At 35.4% G+C, this 23,437-nt stretch overlaps 1 protein-coding gene across 3 annotated transcripts in view; it reads left to right on the top strand.

Moving 5' to 3' along the window:
• Positions 1-23,437, top strand: part of NCAM2 (neural cell adhesion molecule 2) — a gene marked incomplete at both ends in the record, with an annotated part of 517,101 nt that overhangs the window by 294,887 nt on the left and 198,777 nt on the right. For 2 of the 3 annotated variants that reach the window (XM_080813026.1, XM_080813027.1), the window contains 4 exons: positions 305-379; positions 3,609-3,815; positions 6,180-6,323; positions 13,062-13,199. In XM_080813026.1, the coding sequence (XP_080669152.1) occupies positions 305-379; positions 3,609-3,815; positions 6,180-6,323; positions 13,062-13,199 (564 nt within the window). The remainder of the gene's footprint in view (positions 1-304; positions 380-3,608; positions 3,816-6,179; positions 6,324-13,061; positions 13,200-23,437) is intronic. The other variant, XM_080813028.1, reaches the window with a different exon arrangement.

Below are 23,437 nucleotides of genomic sequence, written 5' to 3'. Positions count from 1 at the left end.
TAAATATGGAAGTGAGTATAAATGGACTCATTTATGTGACAAACAAATTTCAACATGTTATATTAAATAAGTCCTGTATTTGATCTGGTTGTGAATTGTATACTAATGTAACAGACATAATGTTGTTAGGTTATATTTTATAATTAGATAGCATTTTAAAAAACTTTCATTTCTTTTTATAGGTAATAAAAATTTACAGGGAAAATAATTGCTGTTTGGATCATGTTGTTTATAGATCATGTGATAGAATCTTAGAATTCATGTTGAAAGCCATATTTAATTATGATTTAAATATTTTTTTCAGCTCTTCTTCAAGTGACAATTTCACTTAGCAAAGTAGAGCTTAGTGTGGGTGAATCTAAATTCTTCACATGTACAGGTATGTATTTGTACAGATATTTTCAGATGATAACTTGTTTTGTGTTTTAATTATTTAATATTATATATTGGCAACATTTAAATGGTGAAAAACAATTCTCTGAAAATAAGACCTTATATTATCATTGGGTTTATGAGGTTGGGAGGTGTTAATAACCACATTTTGTATGTTAAAAAATATGAATTTTATTTCTGTTAATTTCAACTTATTAATTTTGACTGCCAAACTAGCTCATTTATTTTGAAAATAACTTATCAAATATAATGTATGCACAATAACTTAAATAAATTCAAATAGTATTCCTGTATAAATAGTAATATTAGGATGAATGTAAATATTATAACTGAATTATCTTTGTAAATATGCAATGAATAAATTAGATATGGCACACTGCACTGAGTTACACCTGAATGAAAACTTTGGGACAAAGCAAATCAAATCCATCCTTATGAAAAGTGAATTTTTAAAAAAGTAGATATTTAATCAGCAAAACTTTTGCAAGAATTTTGTGACTATTAATCAAAAGTATCATATATCATAATACTTGTGGGAAATTTTATGGACCTCATTTACTTTAATCATGCACATGCAGAATTTTTTCAGAAGACATTTAAATACTTAAGCAACAAATTCTAATTCAGAGTACTGTGGAGCTCACAAATGCACACATTCGACTTCTATTTATATTCATCAAATTCATTTTTATGCATACAAGCCTTCATACCTAAAGTTTTAAATAATATTCATCTAGAGCCAAAATTGCTTTTTAGGGTATTTTAAAATTGCTGGTATTCCTGAATATGCCTAAGTAATTCAAAACTGAATTAAAATAGGCATTTCTGACATAAAATGCATTATACAAGTCTTGAGAATTACATGGTTTATTTAAATTATTATTAAAATTAATAAAATAGAAATATCATAACATTTATAAATAACATATACTATGTTATACATATTACATGATATGTATGTATAATATCACATTTTATGAAAAACTAATAGAAGCCACAGTTCTTCCTAAAGGTCTAAACTGATAGGTCTGTGGATGCTTATTTTTGCATATTGACAAATAGGCAGAGAACAAGTTAAATATTGGTTCAATATCATTTATTATGTCAGCAGAGCTTTGTCATAAGAATGTAGAACATTGTTTTAAATCTCATCCATATTTTGTATACACAAATACACAAATGCACACACACAGCTCAGCTGTGTCATATATTCACAGAATAATGAAGTATTTTGAAACTGAAATTGTATTATTTTCTTACATTTGCACATCACAGTGATTTAAATTATATAATGTTATTACCTCTGTAGGTATTACATAAGGTCAATTAAGACATAATTTAAAAGAACGAATTCATATCATTTAGTGTGCTAAGTTTTGCTCATAAAATAAGGCAAAATAATGAAATATTTTCTTTTCCTTATATAAAGATGTATAATCAAGAGCCATACTATTGTCGTGTAAGTGGCCTTATATATATGAAACAGAGTAGTAAAACGAGAATCAAAAAAAACGATGTGGGAAACCCCTGCAAATCAGAATGCTTTCATCTATTTTTCCTGCTACAATGCTGACCAAGTTGCTATGACTCTGAAATTTCTTGATACACTAAAACATATACATCTAAACTCAGTAAAATAAATGTCTTAAATTTACACTGTCAGGGGGTCAGACCCTCAGAGGGCTAAATAAGAGTATGTCATAAATAGCAAATGAATTTGTATACTACATTTTTAAGAAAATAAAAACTTTAATGTCCTTTATCAGTATCTCCAGTAGTCTAGTCTTAATAAAATAACATGGAAAGTTTCATTGGAGATTATCAATTACTAGAGATGTCATGAAAAGAGAATCATGACTGACTGCTCTATGAAAATGCAGTATAAATTCTCCATGAAAATGAAATTTTATATCATATTATTAAGAAAATGGCCAAAATATTTCACATAATGTTCAATAGAATTTGCTGTAAAAAATGAAATTTTGTATTGTTCAAATTCAAAGTGCTGCTCATTGAAATTATTCATTTGAACTTCTCTATGGAGAGGGAAATCAAAGCAAATACCTCCCCCAAGTGAGTCATCCCATAACCACTATGGTTTTGTGGTTCTGTCCAGAAAGAACTAAAGATAACCTAACTAAAATCCATTTAAGATTTAACTAAACCGCCTTTCATACTTTTTGCTCACGCATGTCTAATTTGATAGGGAACGCACAATAATTTGTTTCTAAAGTCATTTCTTTGGGAAAAAATAAGATGGAACAATGTTTTTCAAAATGGTCCTGCAGATGTTAGTTAACTTTATGCATTTTCCCCTGATATTTTTGAGTTAATAGTGTATACTGCTTCCACAAATTCTCTCTCAAGGAATTAGGTGAAATACATCCTTGAGGTGAGTAAAAGCCAACATTGGAAGCTTCAGCTTTTATGAAGAGTGTATTAACCTGGATTCTGAATTGGAAAACTTAAATAAATGTTTACCCTGTAATGATTTGGTTGTAATTGCCTAGCAGTATAAGTATCGTTTCAATGCATTCTAATTACCATATGATTAAATAGTTAACAGTTTTAGATTAAAATGATGAAACTGTTCATTTCAGTTGAGAAAAGAGATTAGGGCTCCATTTTGAAAAACAGCTATTAGCCTTATCTGTACAAGTTTAACAACTTGGGAAATTAATAACAAATTCAGTATTATCAAAAAGCAAGGTTTATTTTGTACAGGATTTACATTGTTATGAACTTTGCTTTATTGGGGAAAAAAGTGCTATCTCCTGACCCTGGCAAAGAGAATTGGGGAAAGGTGAAATTATGTTAGTAATCGTGTTTCTGTTCAGATATATCAAACAGTTTTAATTTATGTCTGACTCAGTGGCCAAGCCAGTTTTATAAGTTAACTGTAGTAATAATTCATAATTGCTATAGTAAATTTTCAACTATCAGAGCTTAAGTACCATGCTGTCAGTTTCCTGTAGAACTTTTGGGTTTTACTTATGCAAACAGGACTGAATTCTCAACATTGGATAAATAAGGATGAACATGTGTGCTAACATTTGTGTTTACTTTGAATTTTGTAAGATTTTCAGACTTCCAGCCTTCTTCTATTTACATTTTTCCCCAAATTGTTAAAAGTTGTCACATAATAGTAAATGTCAATGCAAAAACAAACACTTGCAACAGATTTTCAAACATATCTTGTCCGTGGATCTTTGCAGCAATTGGTGAACCTGAGAGTATAGATTGGTATAATCCTCAAGGAGAGAAGATAATTTCAACACAGAGGGTAGCAGTGCAAAAGGAAGGTGTCAGATCACGATTAACCATCTACAACGCAAATATAGAGGATGCAGGGATTTATCGTTGTCAAGCAACAGATGCCAAAGGACAGACACAAGAAGCTACAGTTGTTTTGGAAATTTACCGTAAGTCATGCATTTATTAATTGATTAAAATGTGGCTGTGAGCAAAAAAAAAAATGCATTTAATCAAAACTGACACTCATGAAAAACTATGTGCTAGACAATATCCTGCGACCTTTACAAATATCAGCTTATTTCTATTTTACCATAGTGTATCTCTAAAATAGAATAGATAATAAGAAATAGCAGATATAAACACATAGATGGAGCCATTTCTGTTGGTTAAATAACAGAGGTGAAAATGATTTAATATTCTCCAACCATTGAAAATCTTTTGGGTGAGTAGAGAACATTATTTAGTATTATGAAATTTATAAGGAGTACTTTTTCACACTAAAATAAAAGGTCAGGACTAGAACAAATGAAATTGCATATATGATAGCAGTGATCAGTCTAGAATGAGAATGGAGGAAGGGTCGGTGAACAGGACTAAGTACAGAAAAACTGAAAACTCATCTGGTGGAGAATAATATCTAGCTGGATTTTTCACCATCAGAACTTTCATTAATAAAATTTTCCACACTTACGCTTCATCTTATGACTTGAGATTGACTGCTGTCTATGTTCTTTCCCCCTTCTGACATTTAGGAATCATTAACCTTTCTTTCTTTCTTTTTTAAAGAGTTATTTACTTATTCTAGAGGAGGGGAAAGGGCAGACAGAGGAGGAGAGACAGTCTTAAGCAGAATCTTAGCTGAGCAGGAAACCTGGCACAGGGCTGGACCTCATGACCCTGAGATCATGATCTGAGCCCAAACCAAGAGTCACATGCTTAACCAACTGCACGACCAGGGTGCCCCAAGAATCATGAAACTGTTTAAGACACCTTAAAGCCTGTTGACCCCCTAGGCTTGAAACCAGGCTCTATCACTTTCTTTTGTGGTTTTAGCAAATGTCTACCCTCTCTGTCTTCAGTTTTATCATCTATAAAATAGATTTAATAGTATTGCCTACCTCATACGTAAAGCTGTTTTAAGCACTACATTAATTATTAATATTATATAAAGTTTTTAGAACAATGCCTTACAATTAATATGTGATAGTATTTCTACCACATTAATGAAAAATATCTGAAAAATTATAAAATTTTTAAAAATACTAACTCAAGGTATCTCTTCCTTAAAGTTTTATTATTATTACTATTACTATTATTATTGTAGAAACAAGATACAAAAAAAAAGGCAAAGGATTCCCACAGCATGACTTCCTCCTTGATCTCCAGTGCAATTTGCTGACATGTTGCTGCCGTTTTTCCTGATTTCAACATTGCCCCTACTCCTGTTAGTTTCAAAATTCCTAAAGAAAAAGATGGTGTATCTATTTATATGATCCCCACTGTACCTATTTCATAAATAGAAAAAAATAAATTGAAGTGATCATTTCACATAGTATTTGGAAAGATTTTTCATTACTTTGAGTGATGAAAAGGAAGGTGCCTGGTGTTTTGTTTGTAAACTAAAGAAATGACTTTTTTTTCCTGGCAAGAACAATGAATTACTTTTCTGAAAATTTCTCAACAAGCATAAATACCCATATTCTTTCATTCATTTGACACACTTATTGGGTGTCTACTACATGGCAAGCAATATTCTAAGTCCTAGACACTCCTTAAAAAAAAAAAAAAGTCACTGGCACTCGGTACTTATTATTTTAGTAAGCAGAAAAACACAATGAATGAACTTAGACAAATACATAGATGCTAGATAGACATGCTATAGAATTCTATAGTGAAGAAAGTTAGTGTGGTAAAGAGAGGGAGAGTTGAACTGGGAAGAGAGGTGGTTATTTTATCTGTGAAGGTTGAGGGGAAATCTGAAGGAATTCAAAGGAGCACAAGGCCTGAGGATGGGAACAAACCTGGAGTATTCAAGGGATTGCAAAGAAGACAGTTTGTCTGGATCACAGGGACTAGGAAAAGAGAGAAGAAATCAGGATCAGAATTGTGGGGCTGACTCCAGTTCACACAGAACCTAGTACGGCATTATGTGGACTACAAATTTTCCTCTCAGGGAGATGGGAAGTTCTTGAGTAGAGGAGATTTTATTTATTTATTTGACAGAGATCACAAGTAGGCAGAGAGGCAGACACAGAGAGAGAGAGGGAAGCAGGGTCCCTGCTGAGCAGAGAGCCCGATGATGCGGGGCTAGATCCCAGGACCCTGGGATCATGACCTGAGCCAAAGGCAGAGGCTTTATCCCACTGAGCCACCCAGGCACCCGGAGTAGAGGAATTCTTACCCGGCCTAAGGTTTTAAAAGATCTAGGGTTAGCTGATGATTTCATGATCGCATCAGTCAGATTTTGGAATATGTTACTGGGAGAAGAGAGAAATAATACTTTTGTGGTTTGTTTTACTTTCTTGAAACAGAAAAACTCACTTTCAAAGAAGTGGTATCTCCTCAAGAATTCAAACAAGGAGAGGATGCCGAAGTGGTTTGCCGGGTTAGCAGCTCACCTGCCCCTGCTGTCAGCTGGTTGTATCATAATGAGGAAGTCACCGCTATTTCCGACAGTTAGTATTTTGGTAACTCCCTAAATTATATGTTCTAATAATAGTGCAATTTTTAAATAGACTCAATCTACCTGACTGTGTATAGAAATTTTATTTTTTGGATTCCAAGCATCTAACAACTTAAACTCTAAAGTTGGGAGTTGGCAGATAATGGACCTCGGACTCAATTCAGCCCCTCTGCTGTCTCTGTATGGTGTTGTGAGGTTACAGCCAAACCTGACCATTACATAGTAGCCAGGGCCACTTCGGGGACAGGGTTGAGCAGCTGTGACACAGATGGAGTGGCCAAAAAACACCACCACTACAATATTTATCATTTGGAGATTTACAGAAAAGGTTTGTTGACCCCATCTTTTTAAGAAAAGATTAGTGTAAACTGTATAAGGATAATAAGTGAGTGAAGGACTCAGTCCTGATGCATTATAATTCTACACATTACAGTTCAAACATCATCCCCTGGACTCATCTATGTAATGTTAAAATAATATCTAGGTGAGCCCTGTTTATTATTCTGACAGTGTTCTTTCAAAGACACCTACATATTCTAAATATTATGGTAAGATGCATATGGATAATAGATGGAAAAATACATTCATTCAAATTGTCTTCATAATTTTGATTCAGACTGAGCTAAAATTCCAGAATAACATGACATCTGAAATTGAAAGCATAATTTGCTTACATTATGCTACTTTACCATTGTGCATTGGGAGCATTTTCAATTTAGAATATTTTTCAATGCACCTGCATTTGCAGAGAGTTATGAAATAATTGAATCTTTTCAAATACTTTCCATCCTGGATGATTCCGTTGTGTGTTTCTAAGAGCTAAAACTTAGAGCATAAAGGAGAGAGAGAAAGCAGATAGTATCTATTTTTGAATACGTACAGAGGACATGTCATAATCACGTTTAATAGTCATTTTTTAAATTTTGAGACAATTTCTCTCATCATAGCATTTTCAGCTCTTGTCACTTATTGACTACCTCTCTCTTTTCTTCTTTTATAATAAGATAGTGAAAAATCATACTTTATTTCCTCTTATTTTATTTCAGGATAGCTACTTTATATTTCATTAGCTCATCCCATGAGTACTTTGTGCAATGTATTTTCAGCTATTTTTTTCCCTCAATCGTAAAGAAAAGGCAGTTCTTTTATAGCAGTTAGATGACAATGTCTAAACATTTTCAGATTGCCTCATCTTAGGCTTCAAGTGTACATCTGGTTTATTGTAAACCTTAATTACATGAAGGTTTTGAAATGAATTATAGTTTTTAAAAGACACGGAGAACAAAAGCCTCAAAGCAGAGATTGATAGTTAAGTGTGACGGTAATGGAGGAGCGCTACTCTGTGCTATAGCTTCCACAGTTTTTCCCAGCATCCAGGGACAAGATGATTTGAAGCTGGAATGCCATTACGACTCTACTCCTTTCCTTGGCCTGGTAGCTTTGAATTTTCTAACAGCTCTGTATCTAATTCAGATTCTCTCTCTGTAAACAGTGGGTTATTATCTCCAATTTCAACAATAGTTGTGAGTTTCAAATAAGACTTGCGCATAATAAATATTTGTTAAATGGATGAATTAAATATTTGCGTACATATCAGTTTTGCCACACAATGACATTTATCTTTCTCCTTCCTTCTCATTGAGTTGTTTAATCTTGAGGATCAGTGTTACTAGGATGATGTGCACTCAGGTTATAACTAGAATAAAAAAATTGAATGTAGAGGAAAGTGACTAGTCTAGAGTAAACCTGGCTCAGGGTTGCATGGCAAGCAAAGAAAAAAAATGACACATTTTTTTTTCTTTTTAACCCTAGAACATAAAGTATTTATGTGGACTGTGAGGAAGGACAAACTTTTCTAACCTTTTAATATTGGAGAAACACTCCACATAGTTCACTGTTGAACAACTTGCGCATTCATAATGGATTTACCAGAAATAATATTCTTTACCTGATTATATCTTCAATGGCCCCTTTATTAGAGCTAATGGAAGAAGATTAAGTTTATAACTATGAAAGGAACATGTAAAGGGATTTGAAATAGTGTAGTGTGTCCAGGTAACTTTCTGAAGCTTTAACGTGGTACGTGAGTAAAGTTTGCAGGCTCCAGATGACATAATGAAGGCTTGGAAATGTCCACCTTATTAGCCATGCTTTTGGTAGCTGTTGTATGGCAGATATTTATAATTAAAATTCCAATAGGATATTTGAAGTGGAGGTTGTCTATGTGGCTTGTTGAAAGAAATCCATCCGCTAAAGAGAATCCAAGCATTTAGGGAGTAAATGTGGCATTTTGTTACAAAAGTTGAATATCCCAATGGAGGGATATGCTAGTCCAGATGCTCATTCGACCTCAGCCAATTTGAAAGTTGTCCCTAAAATATTCTAAATGCTTTGATCATTGACTACTGAGGTACCCTTGTTTCCATCAAAAACTATGGGTAAAATAATAGTGTTCAATATTCTTTTTATGTAGCCTACTTCCAATATAAGAATTCATTCAATTTTGAACTACTTGTTGAAAACCTAGTACCTGCCATCTAACATGCTGGATGGTGGCGAGTCCTAGTTAACAAGATAAACAAGTTCACTGCCTTCAAAATACTAATGATCTAGTAGAAAAGATTAGTAGAGAAATGAATGAAAACAAGGTATACTGAGGTCTATTAGAAGGAAAGTGCAATGATAGAGAATGATAAAGAAAGAACATCTCAACTTGGGGGTTTTTGTAATTTTATTTTTTTTTTTCAGTGTTCCAAGATTCATTGTTTAAGCACCACACACAGTGCTCCATGCAATACGTGCCCTCCTTAATACCTACCACCAGGATCACCCAACTCCCCACTCCCCTCCCCTCCAAAACCCTCAGTTTGTTTCTCAGACTCCACAGTCTCTCATGATTTGTCTCCCCCTCCGATTTCCCCCAACTGACTTCCCCTTTCCTTCTCCTAATGTCAACTCAACTTTTAGGGCAAAAGAAGGTGTCCAAGATGCCTGCAGAAGAGAGAAGTAACCCTTAATTATGAAAAAGAGGTTAGCCAGGCAAAGGGTGGTGGGGACTTTTCAGGAAGGGAAAAAAACACCATCTGCAGCAGCCCAGAGGTGAAAGACATCATGAATGGTGCTTTCCAGAAACTAGAATTAGTTCATTATAATGAGAAGTTATGAATAAGTGCAACTAGAATACTTACACTAGAATACTTATAAATATAAACCGGGATTGATCATAAAGACTAATAAGAGAGGAAACTGGAAAGGAAGGTTGAGTCAAGTCATTATGGCCTTGACATCTCTGTAAAGGAATCTGGCATTTATCCAAAGAGAACATCACTAAAGGATTTTAATCAAGGCAGTGACATGACCTGATATGAATTTGAGAAGGCTATTAGTACTTCATTGAGGAGGATGGATTGGATGGCAGTCAAGACAAAACTCCAGGCACTGGTAACAGTTCAGACCCTAATGAAATAATTGCTGAAGGAGAAGGAGATTTAGACCAAGTAATGATAAAGAGGGAAGTGACAGGACATGGGGTTTGATTGAATATGCAGATAGAGAAAGATGGAGAAATCAAGGATGGCTCAAGGAATTTGACTTGGGCAAATAGTTCAACATAAAGACATGAAGACAGACCTGGAAAGACCATACGAGAAATTTCAGGTGGAGATAGTAAGCTAAACTTTAAATTTGCTGAGATTAAAATACTTACAGCCCTTCCCAGGAGCTATATCTGGTCTACCATTAAGCACTTTTATAGTCATATAATGGTCTGATCTGAAGAAAAATTGTGTCTCAAAATATAGATGGTGATTGAAGCCATAAGAACAGATGAGACCAACCTTCAGTGGCTGGGGAATGAGAAGAGGGCTCGAAAAAAAATCTGATTGAAGGAGCATAAAGCAGATCGCTTATTGAGTATTATCTTATTTCATTTATTTTTCTGATTGCAATAATGAAAATTTGGTTTTTAATGAAGTTCTGTATAATTGAGAAAAATGAATAATCTCTAATAATCAGATAGTTCTAACGTCCATTGTTATGTGTGATGGAAGCAGTGCTCTCTTCAAATGTTTTCTGCCATTTGATAGCTTACTAACATCATTCCATGGACTTTACATACATACCTAGAATTTGACATGAGATTTTCATATAGTTTGTTCTCTGTTTTGAAACATTGATATGTATTTCAATTTAGCAGGTAACTACTGTTTTCCTAATATTCTAATAGTTTCCTCTCAGCCAGTAGAAGTAATTTATTAAAATGGCCATTTGAAACTAAAATTTTACCATTAGAAGAAACACTGATTTATTCCCATCAAATTATGCATTATATACATTCAAATTATTTCCTTGTAATATCAAGTATTGCCTTCCTGATTAAAATAATTCTTCCCCCCAAAAAATAATAATAATTCTTCCCCTTACTGTTTTTTAACTAAATACACTCTAATCATTAAAGAACATTAGAGTTAAATGATAATACACAGTTTAGTAATTTAAAAATATAATATTGCAGTTATCAAGGTATGATTATATGCATCCCAATCTAAATTTGAACTTCTTAAGTTGATAATTGCTTCCCACCCTAATTTCCAGCCACATGCTTGAATAGATCTTTTCATTGTCCTTGAAACATTCTAAATTTTTATGAGTTCTGAGTTACTCTAGGACTTCTTTGAGTTTAAATTTAAAATTTCTTGCAGATTATTTTTCTTCAAGCTTCCTTGGAGAAAAGGAAAATTTACCAGGGGAAAGCATGAATATTTGTGTCTCCCTTCTTAGGGTCAACTTAAAGAAGAAATAAACATTATGGGAAAGTTTGTGGAGTAGTCCCCCCTTGTCTACAGGGGATACATTTTAAGACCCCCAGTGGATGCTTAAAACCACAAATAGTTCCAAATCCTATACTGTTTTCTCATTAAAAAAAAAAAAAAACTATGGTAAAGTTTAATTTATACCTTAGGCATTTAATTTATAAATTAAGAGATTACAAGCAATTGCTAATAACAAAATAGAACGATTATAACAATATACTATAACAAAAGTTGTGTGAATGGGACCACTGTCTCTCAAAATAGCTTACTGTACTGTACTCACCTTTTTTCCTTTTATGACATGATGATACAATGCCTATGCTATGAGATGCAAGAGGTGATGTAGGGTTAGGCCTATTTTGATCCCTGATAAAATGTCAGAAGGAGGATCATCTGCTTCCAGACCATGGCTGACTGCAGACAAATGAAACTGCAGAGGGCAAAACCATGGATGGGGGGTTGGGGGGGTTTACTGTACTTCCTGAGCTGATAATCATGTCTGCAGCTTTATAATCAATATTTTCCATCTCTGGGATCCTCTGAATCTACTTATTTCTACTCTTTGTTTATTTTCTCTCTTGCTTACCTATAGGAAGCATAGTCCTCCCATAGTCTGATCACTTCCCTATTTGTATTTGTAGCCCCAAGTAGAATTGGTATGGCATTAAGGAATTGCATTAAGGAATCGCTATGGCAGGTGAACCCCAAACCTGAATTGAACCCCAAACTGACTGATATCATAGCAGTTTATTTCTCAGTTATACAAAGTTCAGTTGGCAGCAAGGGTGAGGGTAAGAGTGTACCCCACACATCCCTTCAGCGCTCCAGGCTGAGGGAGGCTCTAGCTTTTACTCATGTGGTTTCCATGTTTGCCCTAACCCATCAAGCCAGCAGATAGGGAAAGAGCAGTAAACACTGGAATAGGTCCAAAAAGTAACATTTAATGGTATAACAGTAAATATCCCAGAGATGAACACCTTAAACTAATGGGTCCAAGGGGTCACGCATATATCTCTTACTTACCAAAGTATCTCAAATACTGTAAATACCAACTAGATGATGTCCAATGATGTGTTAATTAAGGAAATTGAAGATATTGCTTTTGCAACATGTTTTAAAATAAGACTAGAAGTCAGACCATTCTTTACTAAACCAGAAGGGAAAAGGTCTTAACACTGCAACAAAATTGCGATGATTAAAAACTCAGGCCAGACACTGTGGAAACACTGTCAGGCTGAGATGCTGGCTAGGGTAGTCAGATTATTTTAAGCAATCAACTAATGCATGCCCTCTAACAGCTTATTTTTAATGTGTATTCATATGCATATACTCACACCTAAAATGAAATCTTGGAATAAAATTAAGTCTAATCTGTTCATTCCTGAAGTGGATTATCTGCATTTAGAGAAAAAAAATTCAAGTAAGTTAGAGATATGGCCACTTTATATGTCCTCTATGTGACTTGAATATTATTGTATCATTTAGCTGCCTCCTCGGGATATGCAGAATTATTAGTTTAATTATTGTGTGAGGAAGGCTGTTCAATCAATTTTCTAACCCTTTTCCATACTCAAGTTGCTACAAAATGTCTTCATGTCTGCAATATCTAATCTCTCAACATTGTTCTTTTGTGTATCATTTCTGCATTCAAAGTACCAAAGGGAAAATAATAGCCTAACCATTTTATGTGGAAATAAAGTCTCGAATGTGTTTTAGAAAAAAAAGGTGTTACAAGGCAGTGTGGAGTGGAAAAATTGAAGCCATGAAATTACATTTTACTTTCAAATTTGAATTTGTTTGTTGATGAAAAGTTTGATAGTGTCAGACAAGTGCCATATTTTAACTCTTGGCAATTTAGAGCACACTGGACTCTGCTTTCAATTACTGATATCATTTCCTCCCCTTTGCTTACTTTCCAGATCGCTTTGCTATGCTAGCCAACAATAATCTGCAGATTCTCAACATCAATAAAAGTGATGAAGGTATATACAGATGTGAAGGAAGAGTGGAGGCTAGGGGAGAAATTGACTTCCGTGATATCATCGTTATTGTTAATGGTAAGCAGCGAATAATTTGTACCTATTTTATTATGGCATGTTAGCAATATATTTATTGAAAGGGCAGCCAGTGAATACAGCGCTCCTAATATACCTCTTCTCTACCTGGAGGAAATCTCCTCACCTCAGTGATAGCATCTATTACATTGTGTGTAGCCTCAAGGGCAGGATCCGTGACTTATGCAACACCATCATCTTTTTTACAAAGAGTCTTGTGAGAGAATCATTGCCTTTTGCCGGCTTTCTAGTTGTTGAAAGAATGCCAAGTGAAACATAGTTAAGTATCATACTAGATTCTACTTTTAAATTGCATGCATCCCTTGTTGCTTAAATGAATCTCTTTAACAATTTTGTCGGTTTTCTTAAATTTAAAGTTAATAATTGTTTCCACAAGGAGATTAATGACTAAGTTTATGGCATCACGATGACATCTCTTCTTCCAAACTAGGCTTCTCCTGCTATATTTCCTGCCTGTGTTAACATGACATTCTGTGAGGCCAGAAGATATTTTAAGGTTATTCTAGTTGTCTCTATTTTGGTAATCTAATCTGTAAATGACATGTCACCTCATTTTTTTTTAACATCTCTTAAATATATTCTACCATGATGCCCTCCTTAAGAGTGAAGACCTTTCATTTAAAAAAAAAAAAAAAAAAAGGTTTTTTTTTTTTTTCCCCCCCCTTGAATTGCTACAAGTTGTCTCCTCTACTCAGGCTCATAATTTCTACTTTTATTTGTTTGTTTGTTTGTTTTTTAAGATTTTATTTGTTCATTTGACAGAGAGAGATCACAAGTAGGCAGAGAGGCAGGCAGAGAGAGGGGGAAACAGGCTCCCTGCTGAGCAGAGAGCCAGATGCAGGTATCAATCCCAGGACCCTGAGATCATGACCTGAGCCAAAAGCAGAGGCTTAACCCACTGAGCCACCTAGGCGCCCCATAATTTCTACTTCTTCTCCATCCAGCCTTTCAACACTTAAAATTGTCAGTGCTTCCCATTACCTTCAAGACAAGGTCAAAACTGCTTTTTTTGGCACAAGAAACCTTTTATGATCACCAGCCCCTCTTCCTTAACATTCAGCCATGAGCAGCCTATGTTTCAGACATATGGAAATACTGGTAGTGACACGACACAAATGTACTTTTAGTTTTTTCTTCTGCTTTAAAATAACAAGTTAAGGGGCACCTGGGTGGCTCAGTGGGTTAAAGCCTCTGCTTTCAGCTCAGGTCATGATCCCAGGGTCCTGGGATAGAGCCCCACATGGGGTTCTCTGCTCAGCAGGGAGCCTGCTTCCTCCTCTCTCTCTCTGCCTGCCTCTCTACTTGTGATTTCTTTCTGTCAAATAAATAAATAAATAAAAATCTTAAAAAAAAATAAAATAACAAGTTAGGGGTGCCTATGTGGCTCAGTCGGTTAAGCGTCCAGCTCTTGATTTTAGCTCCAGTCATGATCTCAGGGTTGTGAGATTGAGCCCTTATCAGGCTCCATGCTTGGTGTGGAACCTGCGTAAGATTCTCTCTGTCCCTCTTCCGCTGCCCCTACCCCTCTAAAAAATAAAGTAAAATAAAATAACAAATTAATGATAACTATAATGACAGGATTCTATAAGCAGAATGTCATTTTTTTTCTTTTTAGAATAGGCAAAATATAAAACTGAGGAGTTAGCCACATGTTTCCTGTAAGTTAGGGGAAGGATGGAGAAATAAATTTGTGTCTTCTTCTGATTCCAATCTTCATCCTGCCATGAGCTATCTCTCCAGTTTCTTGAAGACTGGAGAACACTAGGAATCTCATATAGATCTGAAAGAGTTCTTTGGCTGAGTAATATTCCATTGGGTACATGTACCACATCTTTATCCACTGATTTGTTGATGGACATCTGGGCTCTTTCCATAGTTTGGCTATTGTGGACATTGCTGCTATAAACATTGGGGTGCAGGTGCCCCTTTGGATCACAATGTTTGTATCCTTTGGGTAAATACCTAGTAGTGCAGTCACTGGGCTATAGGGTAGCTCTATTTTTTAACTTTTGAGGAACTTCCATACTGTTTTCCAGAGTGGCTGCACCAGCTTGCATTCCCACCAACAGTGTAGGAGGGTTCCCCTTTCTCCACATCTTTGCCAACACTTGTTGTTTACTGTCTTGTTAACTTTAGCCAGAAATCTTTCCATTTGCAACAACATGGATGGAACTGGAGGGTATCATGCTGAGTGAAATAACTAAATCAGAGAAAGACAATTATCATACAGCTTCACTCATATGTGGGATTTAAGAAACAAAACAGAGGATCATAGAGGAAGAGAGAGAAAAATAAAACAAGATGAAATTAAACAGGGAGACAAACCATAAGAAACTCTTAATCTTAGGAAACAAACTGAATGTTGATGAAGAGGCAGGGGAAGGGAGGGGAAGGGAGGTGAGGGGATAAGGTAACTGGGTGATGGGCATTAAGGAGGGCATGTGATGTAATGTGCACCGGGTGTTACATGCAATCGATAACTAAATACTACATCTGAAATTAATGATATACTCTATGGTAATTAATTGGATTTTTAAAAAATAGCAAAAAATAAATAAAACCAAAAGTTCATCGGTCTTTCACTACCTGCAGCAAAGGTAGTTTGACCACAAAGTTCATGCTGAAAGAGGAAAAGAATATGAAAACTCTGTTATCATTTTCTCTCCTTCTCGAAGTTCATAATTAACTGAGATTTGTGGATAATACAATGGAATAGACTAGATGGTATGACCTAGAAATTAAGCAGTCTGGTAGAAATTACACATGCTAATGGAGGAGACCAAAGGGCCAGGGCTTCAGAGGAGAAGATTTCTTTTTTAGAAGTAAAGAGTCTGGTATTTATTATGAGTACCATAGTCCAGAGGTTTTGACCTTCAACACAGGGGGCAGATTTCAGAATAGGTTTAAATTGGAGGTGTGTATCTATATATGTATCTCCATGTATTTCTATTACCAATAAGCATCTCAAGCTATTTCTTTCTACTATATACAGTAAACAAAGATAGCTTACACTATTGAGTTTAACTATTAACAACTCTCTACTGTGCTTTATTTCCAAAATAATTTATGTTGGCATATAAAAGTGCATTTTGTCACAGACAAGTCATGGTGCCAAGTATTCTTTCATGAAAATGGGAATTATAATATTAGTTCTTACATGTTGAGTTTTGGAGGCAGTATATAAATTTTTACTGTTATATGTTTTGTATATGTATATGTGAGTATCAAGTTATGCACATATTTTTACACTAAAACAGTAACTCAAGTCTGATATTAAAAAGTAAGTATTGGGGCACCCGGGTGGCTCTGTTGGATAAGCATCTGCCTTGTGCTCAGGTCATGATCCCAGGGTCCTGAGAAAGAGCCCCACATCAGGCTCCTTGCTCAGTGGGACCCTGCTTCTCTCTCTGCCTGCTGTTCCCCTGCTTGTGCTCTCTTTCTCTTTCTCTTTAAATAAAATATTTTTTTAAAAAAGGAAATGTTATTTAACAGACATAGCATGTTCTCCCTTTAGTAACTACTTTGCTATTGTAACTTCTACCTTAATATATTTAATAAGTGTTCTAATCTGTTTCCATACTAATTTATCTGTGAATGTTTATACATGATTATATGTGTTTTGAAGGAGGCTTTATTTGGGTATGAGTGTGTTCAGTTAACAAAGTTTGAATCTTCAAGTCCATCATGGTTTGCACTCAAACTGGGATATTCAGTTCTGCATGTCTGGTCCTATTATGTCAGAGTTCACAAGTAGATAACATGGGATTGTGTTCTTTTGTGCCACTCAGATCAATCACATAGGTGGTTTTCTGTTCTGTCTGCATCACACTGAGCCTCCCAAAGGCAAATCATTCTCCTTCCACATCCCAATTTCCTCTAACAGAATCAACTACAGATCCTAATCTGCCCTTTACCCGAACACTGCTTTATCTCCACTTCTTCTAATTAGTCACATTTTCCCTTTATGGTCACCAACTCTGAAACCTTAGAATTCCTGGCACCACTGTTCTTCAAAGTAACAGTGTTCACAAAAATCAACCATTGATTTATTCCCCTTCAGGAAGATGCAGTTGGACCCTGTCAAGGGAATGCATTGACTGATGCCACCAGTTCATCTGTGCTTTGCTCTCAATTCTGCTTTTACCTCAGCCAGAAAAAATCATTCTCCTCCAGTCTTATTGACTCTTGTGCTGCTTACTGGTGACTGGCTCCTTTTAAATTTTGAACTCTCCTTAAAAGTATCCCCCTATTAGTTCTCTCCTGTAAAACCTCTTGAGGACATTTCAATGAAAAGTTGAAGGGTCCAAAAAAAAAATAATAAAATAAAAGTAGTAGGGGTGCCTGGGTGGCTCAGTTGTTAAGCATCTGCCTTCGGCTCAGGTCATGGTCCCAGGGTCTTGGGATCGAACCCCGCATCAGGCTCCCTGCCTGGCGGGAAGCCTGCTTCTCCCTCTCCCACTCCTCCTGCTTGTGTCCCCTCTCTTAAAAAACAAATAAATAAATAAATAAATAAATAAATAAATAAAAGCAGTAGCTTTATCCACATTATCTTTTCTTTCTTCAGTTACAAATTTGACTTGTTCTATGACCTTTTCCTCAACTTATGTTGAAAACCCTCTCTCTTAATTGATACTGATTTTTATCCTAACTGATTTGGATTTTATCTTGGACCTTCTTTACTTGTCTCCTTCCTCCTCAAGTACACTGGAATCCTGAAAGAAGTCTCCAGGCGACTAGTTATGGACATTTCATTTCTCCCTTATAAAATCTTGGGTCTGGAAGAAGCTCTGCCCTTTCTTTTATTTTTTGCTCTTTGAAAACTTCGTCACGTTTCCTTTCTTCCAGTTCATACACTTTTGTTTCAATAATTAGTTGAAAGATATTTTTGGTAGGTTCCTCTGTGGTTCCAGTAATCCTAAATATTAGGAATTTTTTTTCTTATCTCCCTCTATGACTTTCTTACTATATTTCTCAATGCCTGTGTATAGTTTTTCGCAAATACCTATCTCTCCTCCCTTAAAGAGGTTATATGTTACTGCTCATTGCCCTGTGGATTATGGTGCTTCTAGTGGAAGAATTATGCATCCCACCCGATTGATGACTTCTTTTGGCCGGTGGTTTATAAGCAAACACAGTAGACACTATGACTGAACTCACGTTGCTAGAAGAATCACATGTTTCTTAGTATGTTCTCTCCTTCTGACATGAAACTAGCATGCCACAAGAGAGAATTCTCCTTCACCTTGAACACCATGATGAAGACAAGTGAAGCAGACTCCCAGCTCATCTGCAGGTGCAGACACATTACATAAATAAGAAATAAAGTACTTTTTTTTAAGCCTGAAATTTAAGGGTCATTTGTCATCACAAAAAAGCAGACAAATGCAATGCCAGTGGCTTTTTCCTATTTAAAATAAGCAAATTAAATACTGTCTGACCTAGGGGTACTTCTGAAATTACTTCCCTAATATGGCACAGACATCTTATAATCCTACTTTCCCCTGACAATGATCATTTCTTGTGATTTTTCTATCACCTTATATCAAAATACTGGAATTCCAACTTTTGGCTGCAGTTTCAAATATTAATAATCTAAAATAACATAAAATAATCAACTTTACTAAAGTCCTTTATTGTTTAGGGGGAAGCTGAATACAAAACATATATATACTAAAGGAAATTTTTATAGATATTAATGGACTATTTTATAATAAAAAGGGGTACCTATTGTAGCTGAAGGGGAGACTTGGTATTTGGGATAAATCTATTGATGAAAAGGTGTTACCTTGTAGAAGAGAGAGAGGGACAGAAGAGCAAATAAAGCAGCATCTGCAAAAGCAAAAAGAGGTATGATGTGAAAAAACATTCAATAACTTAACTGTTACTGGAATGTGATATTTTGGGGATGGAGTAATGGTAGGGTTAGATACAGCTGGAAAGTAGGTAGCCAGGTCATGGAAGACTATGGACTCTCTTCTATGAGGCTAAGATGAGCTGACATAGAAAAACAGGGAAACTAGAGAACAAGGAAGTCTACAGAAGGATGGAAGTAGGGAGAGCAAGTGAGTTAGGTCAAGTGAGAGATAATTAGGGCCTGTGCTAAAAGACGAAGAAATAAAGGAGAAGACAGATAATCGGGTGATATTTGAAGCAAAGCCTTTCTGTTACACGTGTGTCAGAGAGGCTAGAGCAATCAATGGTCATTTGAAGACTTTTACTGTAGGTTCTAGGTTTCCAGTACAATAAATTGCAAACAAAAGTGACCAACAAAGTATGAACTGAAATATATCTGCTGAATTTGGCTATTATGAGATTATAAGAGACGTTAGGGTCAATGATATCATTGGACTAGTCTGGAAAAAATTCATACTGCAATGTCTTGAAGAATATACATTGTACATTGATTTGAAGAATGAAGGTAGCAAAGGCACAGCATTTGTTACCTCAACTAATTGGAATCAGATGTTAAATGGGAAACATCATAAGGTTGAATTAGACTAGAGGAAGTGTTTGGGGTTCTAGGACAGTTATAAGGAAGATATTCCTTGCACATAAGGAGAATGTCTTTTATGTGGAGCCTGGAGGAAGTGAGTCAAAAATGAGCCAGGATGTGGTTAAACTAATTCAAGGATAGGTCTGGTTGATAATTTCAGAGTAATCTTGCCACATGACTTCCATATTCTATTTTCAGTCATCTGGCTTCCCTCATCTGGCAAACATTGATGTGTTCTGGATAGTTCTCAAATATTTCTCCATAGTTTTATGTGTTTACATCTTCTCTTTATTGGATTTTCAAGTAAGCTTTGTAACATACCTTAATTTTTTTCACGAATCTTCCAGTGGCTGCTGTCCTTTTATTATTATACCTTATTATATTATTACATATTTGATAAATTGGATGGCTATCTTCTCTATAAATTCCTGAACTCTTTTTACTAGATTATTATATTATACACCCATCCACATGTACATATTATTGTGTGATATCCAAAATCTTGGATATATTTCTTTAAAGGAGAATTAAAAATAATTTCTCTTTTTAACCCATGCTCATTCTCCATCAGGTTCCTAGCCCTTAGATAAGTAGAATGCTCTCTAAAACTACTCTGAAAATGTCCATATAAATGACAGATCTGGAAATAACTTTTAAATTTAAAGTATAGTCAATAGAGAGTTATTTTTATAAAATGTTCTTTTAAAGTATAATGATTCATTATTTTTTGAATCTTTTGTAAATTTGTGGAGAGCGATCCACTAATTGCCAATTCAAACTTGGGATAATGGAGGCAGGAACAATTGAGAATGGATGAAAAACACCTAGTAGTATAATTTTAAAGCAATTGTGTCTTTAGTCTTCCTTTGAACATTAAAATCAACAGTAAATGACAATGGTCAGAGATATTTGTGCAAGTACATGTCAGAATAGAGAGTGTACTTTGTTAATGCAGTGGCCCTCAGGCAGTGATTTTTGTATTCCTACCCATTTTGTAGCCATTTCTTAAAATTAAGAAAATTGGAAAAAGTACTTTCCTGTTTTAAAAATGAAACGTCAGAATTTTCTTCTTTAAATTTTATGCAATGTTATATAACATAAAGGATATATAGAAATATAAAAGACTGTGAACTAGCCTCTTGTGTATCAATAATACGATTGAATTAACCATTCAGAGCAATAGTTTGAGTCAATTTAATTACTGTAAATTATGATGGAATTCTTAATTTATAGCAATAATATATAATATATAATTCACCAAAGAGTCAGTAAATAAACACTTGTCAAAATCAGAATATTTTCTGATATTATTAAATATTTTTACCCCTAACTATCCCATTAGGTTTCAAAGATTAGAAGTCTGAGACTATAAGGAAGAATTATTTTCTTTTTATTCTTATCCAACGGTATTTTAGAAATTTCCATAACAAAGAAAATGTGATGGATTATGTTAGCAGAGAGTCCTGTTCCCCAGCCTCATTTCTTGAGTTGGGCCAAGAAAGAATTCAGAGCCAGACTCTTAAGCAAGCAAGCATCAAAGTGAAAGTACTCTTAAGGTTGGGGAGTGGGCAGGTTGTCAAGGTTGTCTTTTCTTTTTATGTTTACAAAGTTCTGAGTCATTGCTAAGGTGGTCTCTGACTAAGGTTGCTTTCAATCATCTAACAAACTCCTCCTATCTGTCAGGAGGGGGAGTTTTTGGCTCCCTAGGGTCTTTGTCAGAACTCTTATGCAGTCTTCCCTTGCAGTGAGGGGGGTCAAAACCACAATGTAAATGTATTATAATGAAGTTATAGGTTACTGTAGGACAGGAGTTATAGGGAAGAATGCATGCTAATCCACTGGGGTCTTTTCCCGCTGTTTGGAACTTGGTTCCTGTTGGGTCCATGGTCAAAAGAATGAGACTGATACAAAGCAAAAGTCAAGCAGAGCTTTATTTCGCGCCAAGCATCGAGAATCAAACTGACCAACCAGGGCCGTCTCTTGCAAAGAGGCGATCTCTCTCTGCCTTACAGACTAGCTTTTAAGGGCAAAGGCCATGTGGTTGGCCACGCGCAGGTGGCCAATGAAATTGTAACACACAGAGAAAGCCGCACAGTCATGCTAGGTCACACATAAGTGACCAATCGAATTATAATTTACCCTAGTAGATATTTGAACTAGCCTATCACCTTGGTCAGAATTGGCACCCAAAATGTGGGACCCACACTCTTTGGTAGGTAGGGAGACAGTATGCACCGCCACTGATTGGATACCTCCACCTGGCCTGACCCACCCTTGTATTTGAGCTTTGTTACCTGGGACTGGTTTCCCGGGCTTGCTTTTAAGTAAGTCCCCTGGAGTGGGGGGCAGGGTCAGTTTAAGTTTTACTGCATAAACAACAAAATGACTGTTTAATCCAAGATGGAATCGCTCTGGCTAAATAGGCCCTTACAGTTCCCACCCATTTTTATCATTTCCAAAGCACCTACTCCCTGCTCATATCCAGCTAAGTGCATACTCCATTAGATAGAGAGATGACAGATGATAGAAAGATAGATAGATAATAGATAGACAGACAGATGGATCACCTACAGATATCTAAGGACATTTTTCTTTGTCTTTCCATTCAAATAATTAGTGTGAATAGTTAATATAGTTTCTTCCTTTTCTTCAATCTGTTTTTTTTTTTTTTTCTCAGAATTTTCTAAGTACACTTAAAGGGCATAATATTTTATTTGCAAGGGTATAGAGAAGCATACATTTATTTTACAACCTATTCCTTTTCATCTCTGATTATAAGAGAAGGCAGAATTATCCCACTGTCTGAATCAGATCCCGGCTCTGAACTCAACCATCCCCTGGATGGCAGTCTCCTGGTTAGGTAGAGATTGGTCTTTGTAATTTTTCTCTAACACTTGGTTAATAAGTGCAGAAGTGAACACTACCATTTGTGAAAGCAAGAATGAAAATTTCAAGAAATCTATAGAGGACACAAGATACTGCAATGATGAAAATATTTTACATTTCATGGAATTCATCAGTAAAGTAAAAGACACCATCAACATACTATCTGGCGCTGTGCAGATGAATGACATTAAGGACAATTAGTGTCTAGATTTCATTCATGACATTCATGAGTTCTGTTCTTCACACTGGGTTGCACTAAGGGATGACTGAGGAAGAGGTGGCTCTATTTAATTCATATTGCGAGTTACTTATGACCAGTATCTCTTGCTTTCACTTTTTTTTTTTTTTTCCTCACGTCCAGTGGTTTTCAATAAAAGTGTAGGTGGCCAGAGCATGTGTCTTTTTAACAGTGGAAACTGTTAAGAAACAGAAAGAATTCCATTTAAGTTAGATATGAATTAAGTAGACACCCAGTTACAAGTAAAACTAGTTCCCTGTACTGAACATATTTTGAAACACAGTATGGTTTGCCCCTTTATGAAGGTACACTTAGTTTTACTAGGATAAATGAGTGTGCAATCTCTGTGTCAAATGAGTCTTCTGTAACAACACACACACACACACACACACACACACACACACACACCCCTTAGCCTAATTTCTATTTCCCCATAAGACTTAGTTCAAGTATCATTTCTAGCAAGCTTTTCCCAATTTTACCTGCCTTATTATCTGACTTCCTCACCTTGAGATCTCATACCATTAGAAAATTTTGTCTCTGTAAAATTTGAAAGGACTCACCAAATTCCATACGGCATGTTCACATGAAGGTCTTATTTTA

The sequence above is a fragment of the Martes martes genome (assembly GCF_963455335.1).
Source record: "Martes martes genome assembly, chromosome: 1".
Taxonomy (NCBI): Eukaryota; Metazoa; Chordata; class Mammalia; order Carnivora; family Mustelidae; genus Martes; species Martes martes.
Note: the sequence above shows the minus strand (reverse complement) of the source record. Positions and strands in the feature narration are given on the sequence as shown.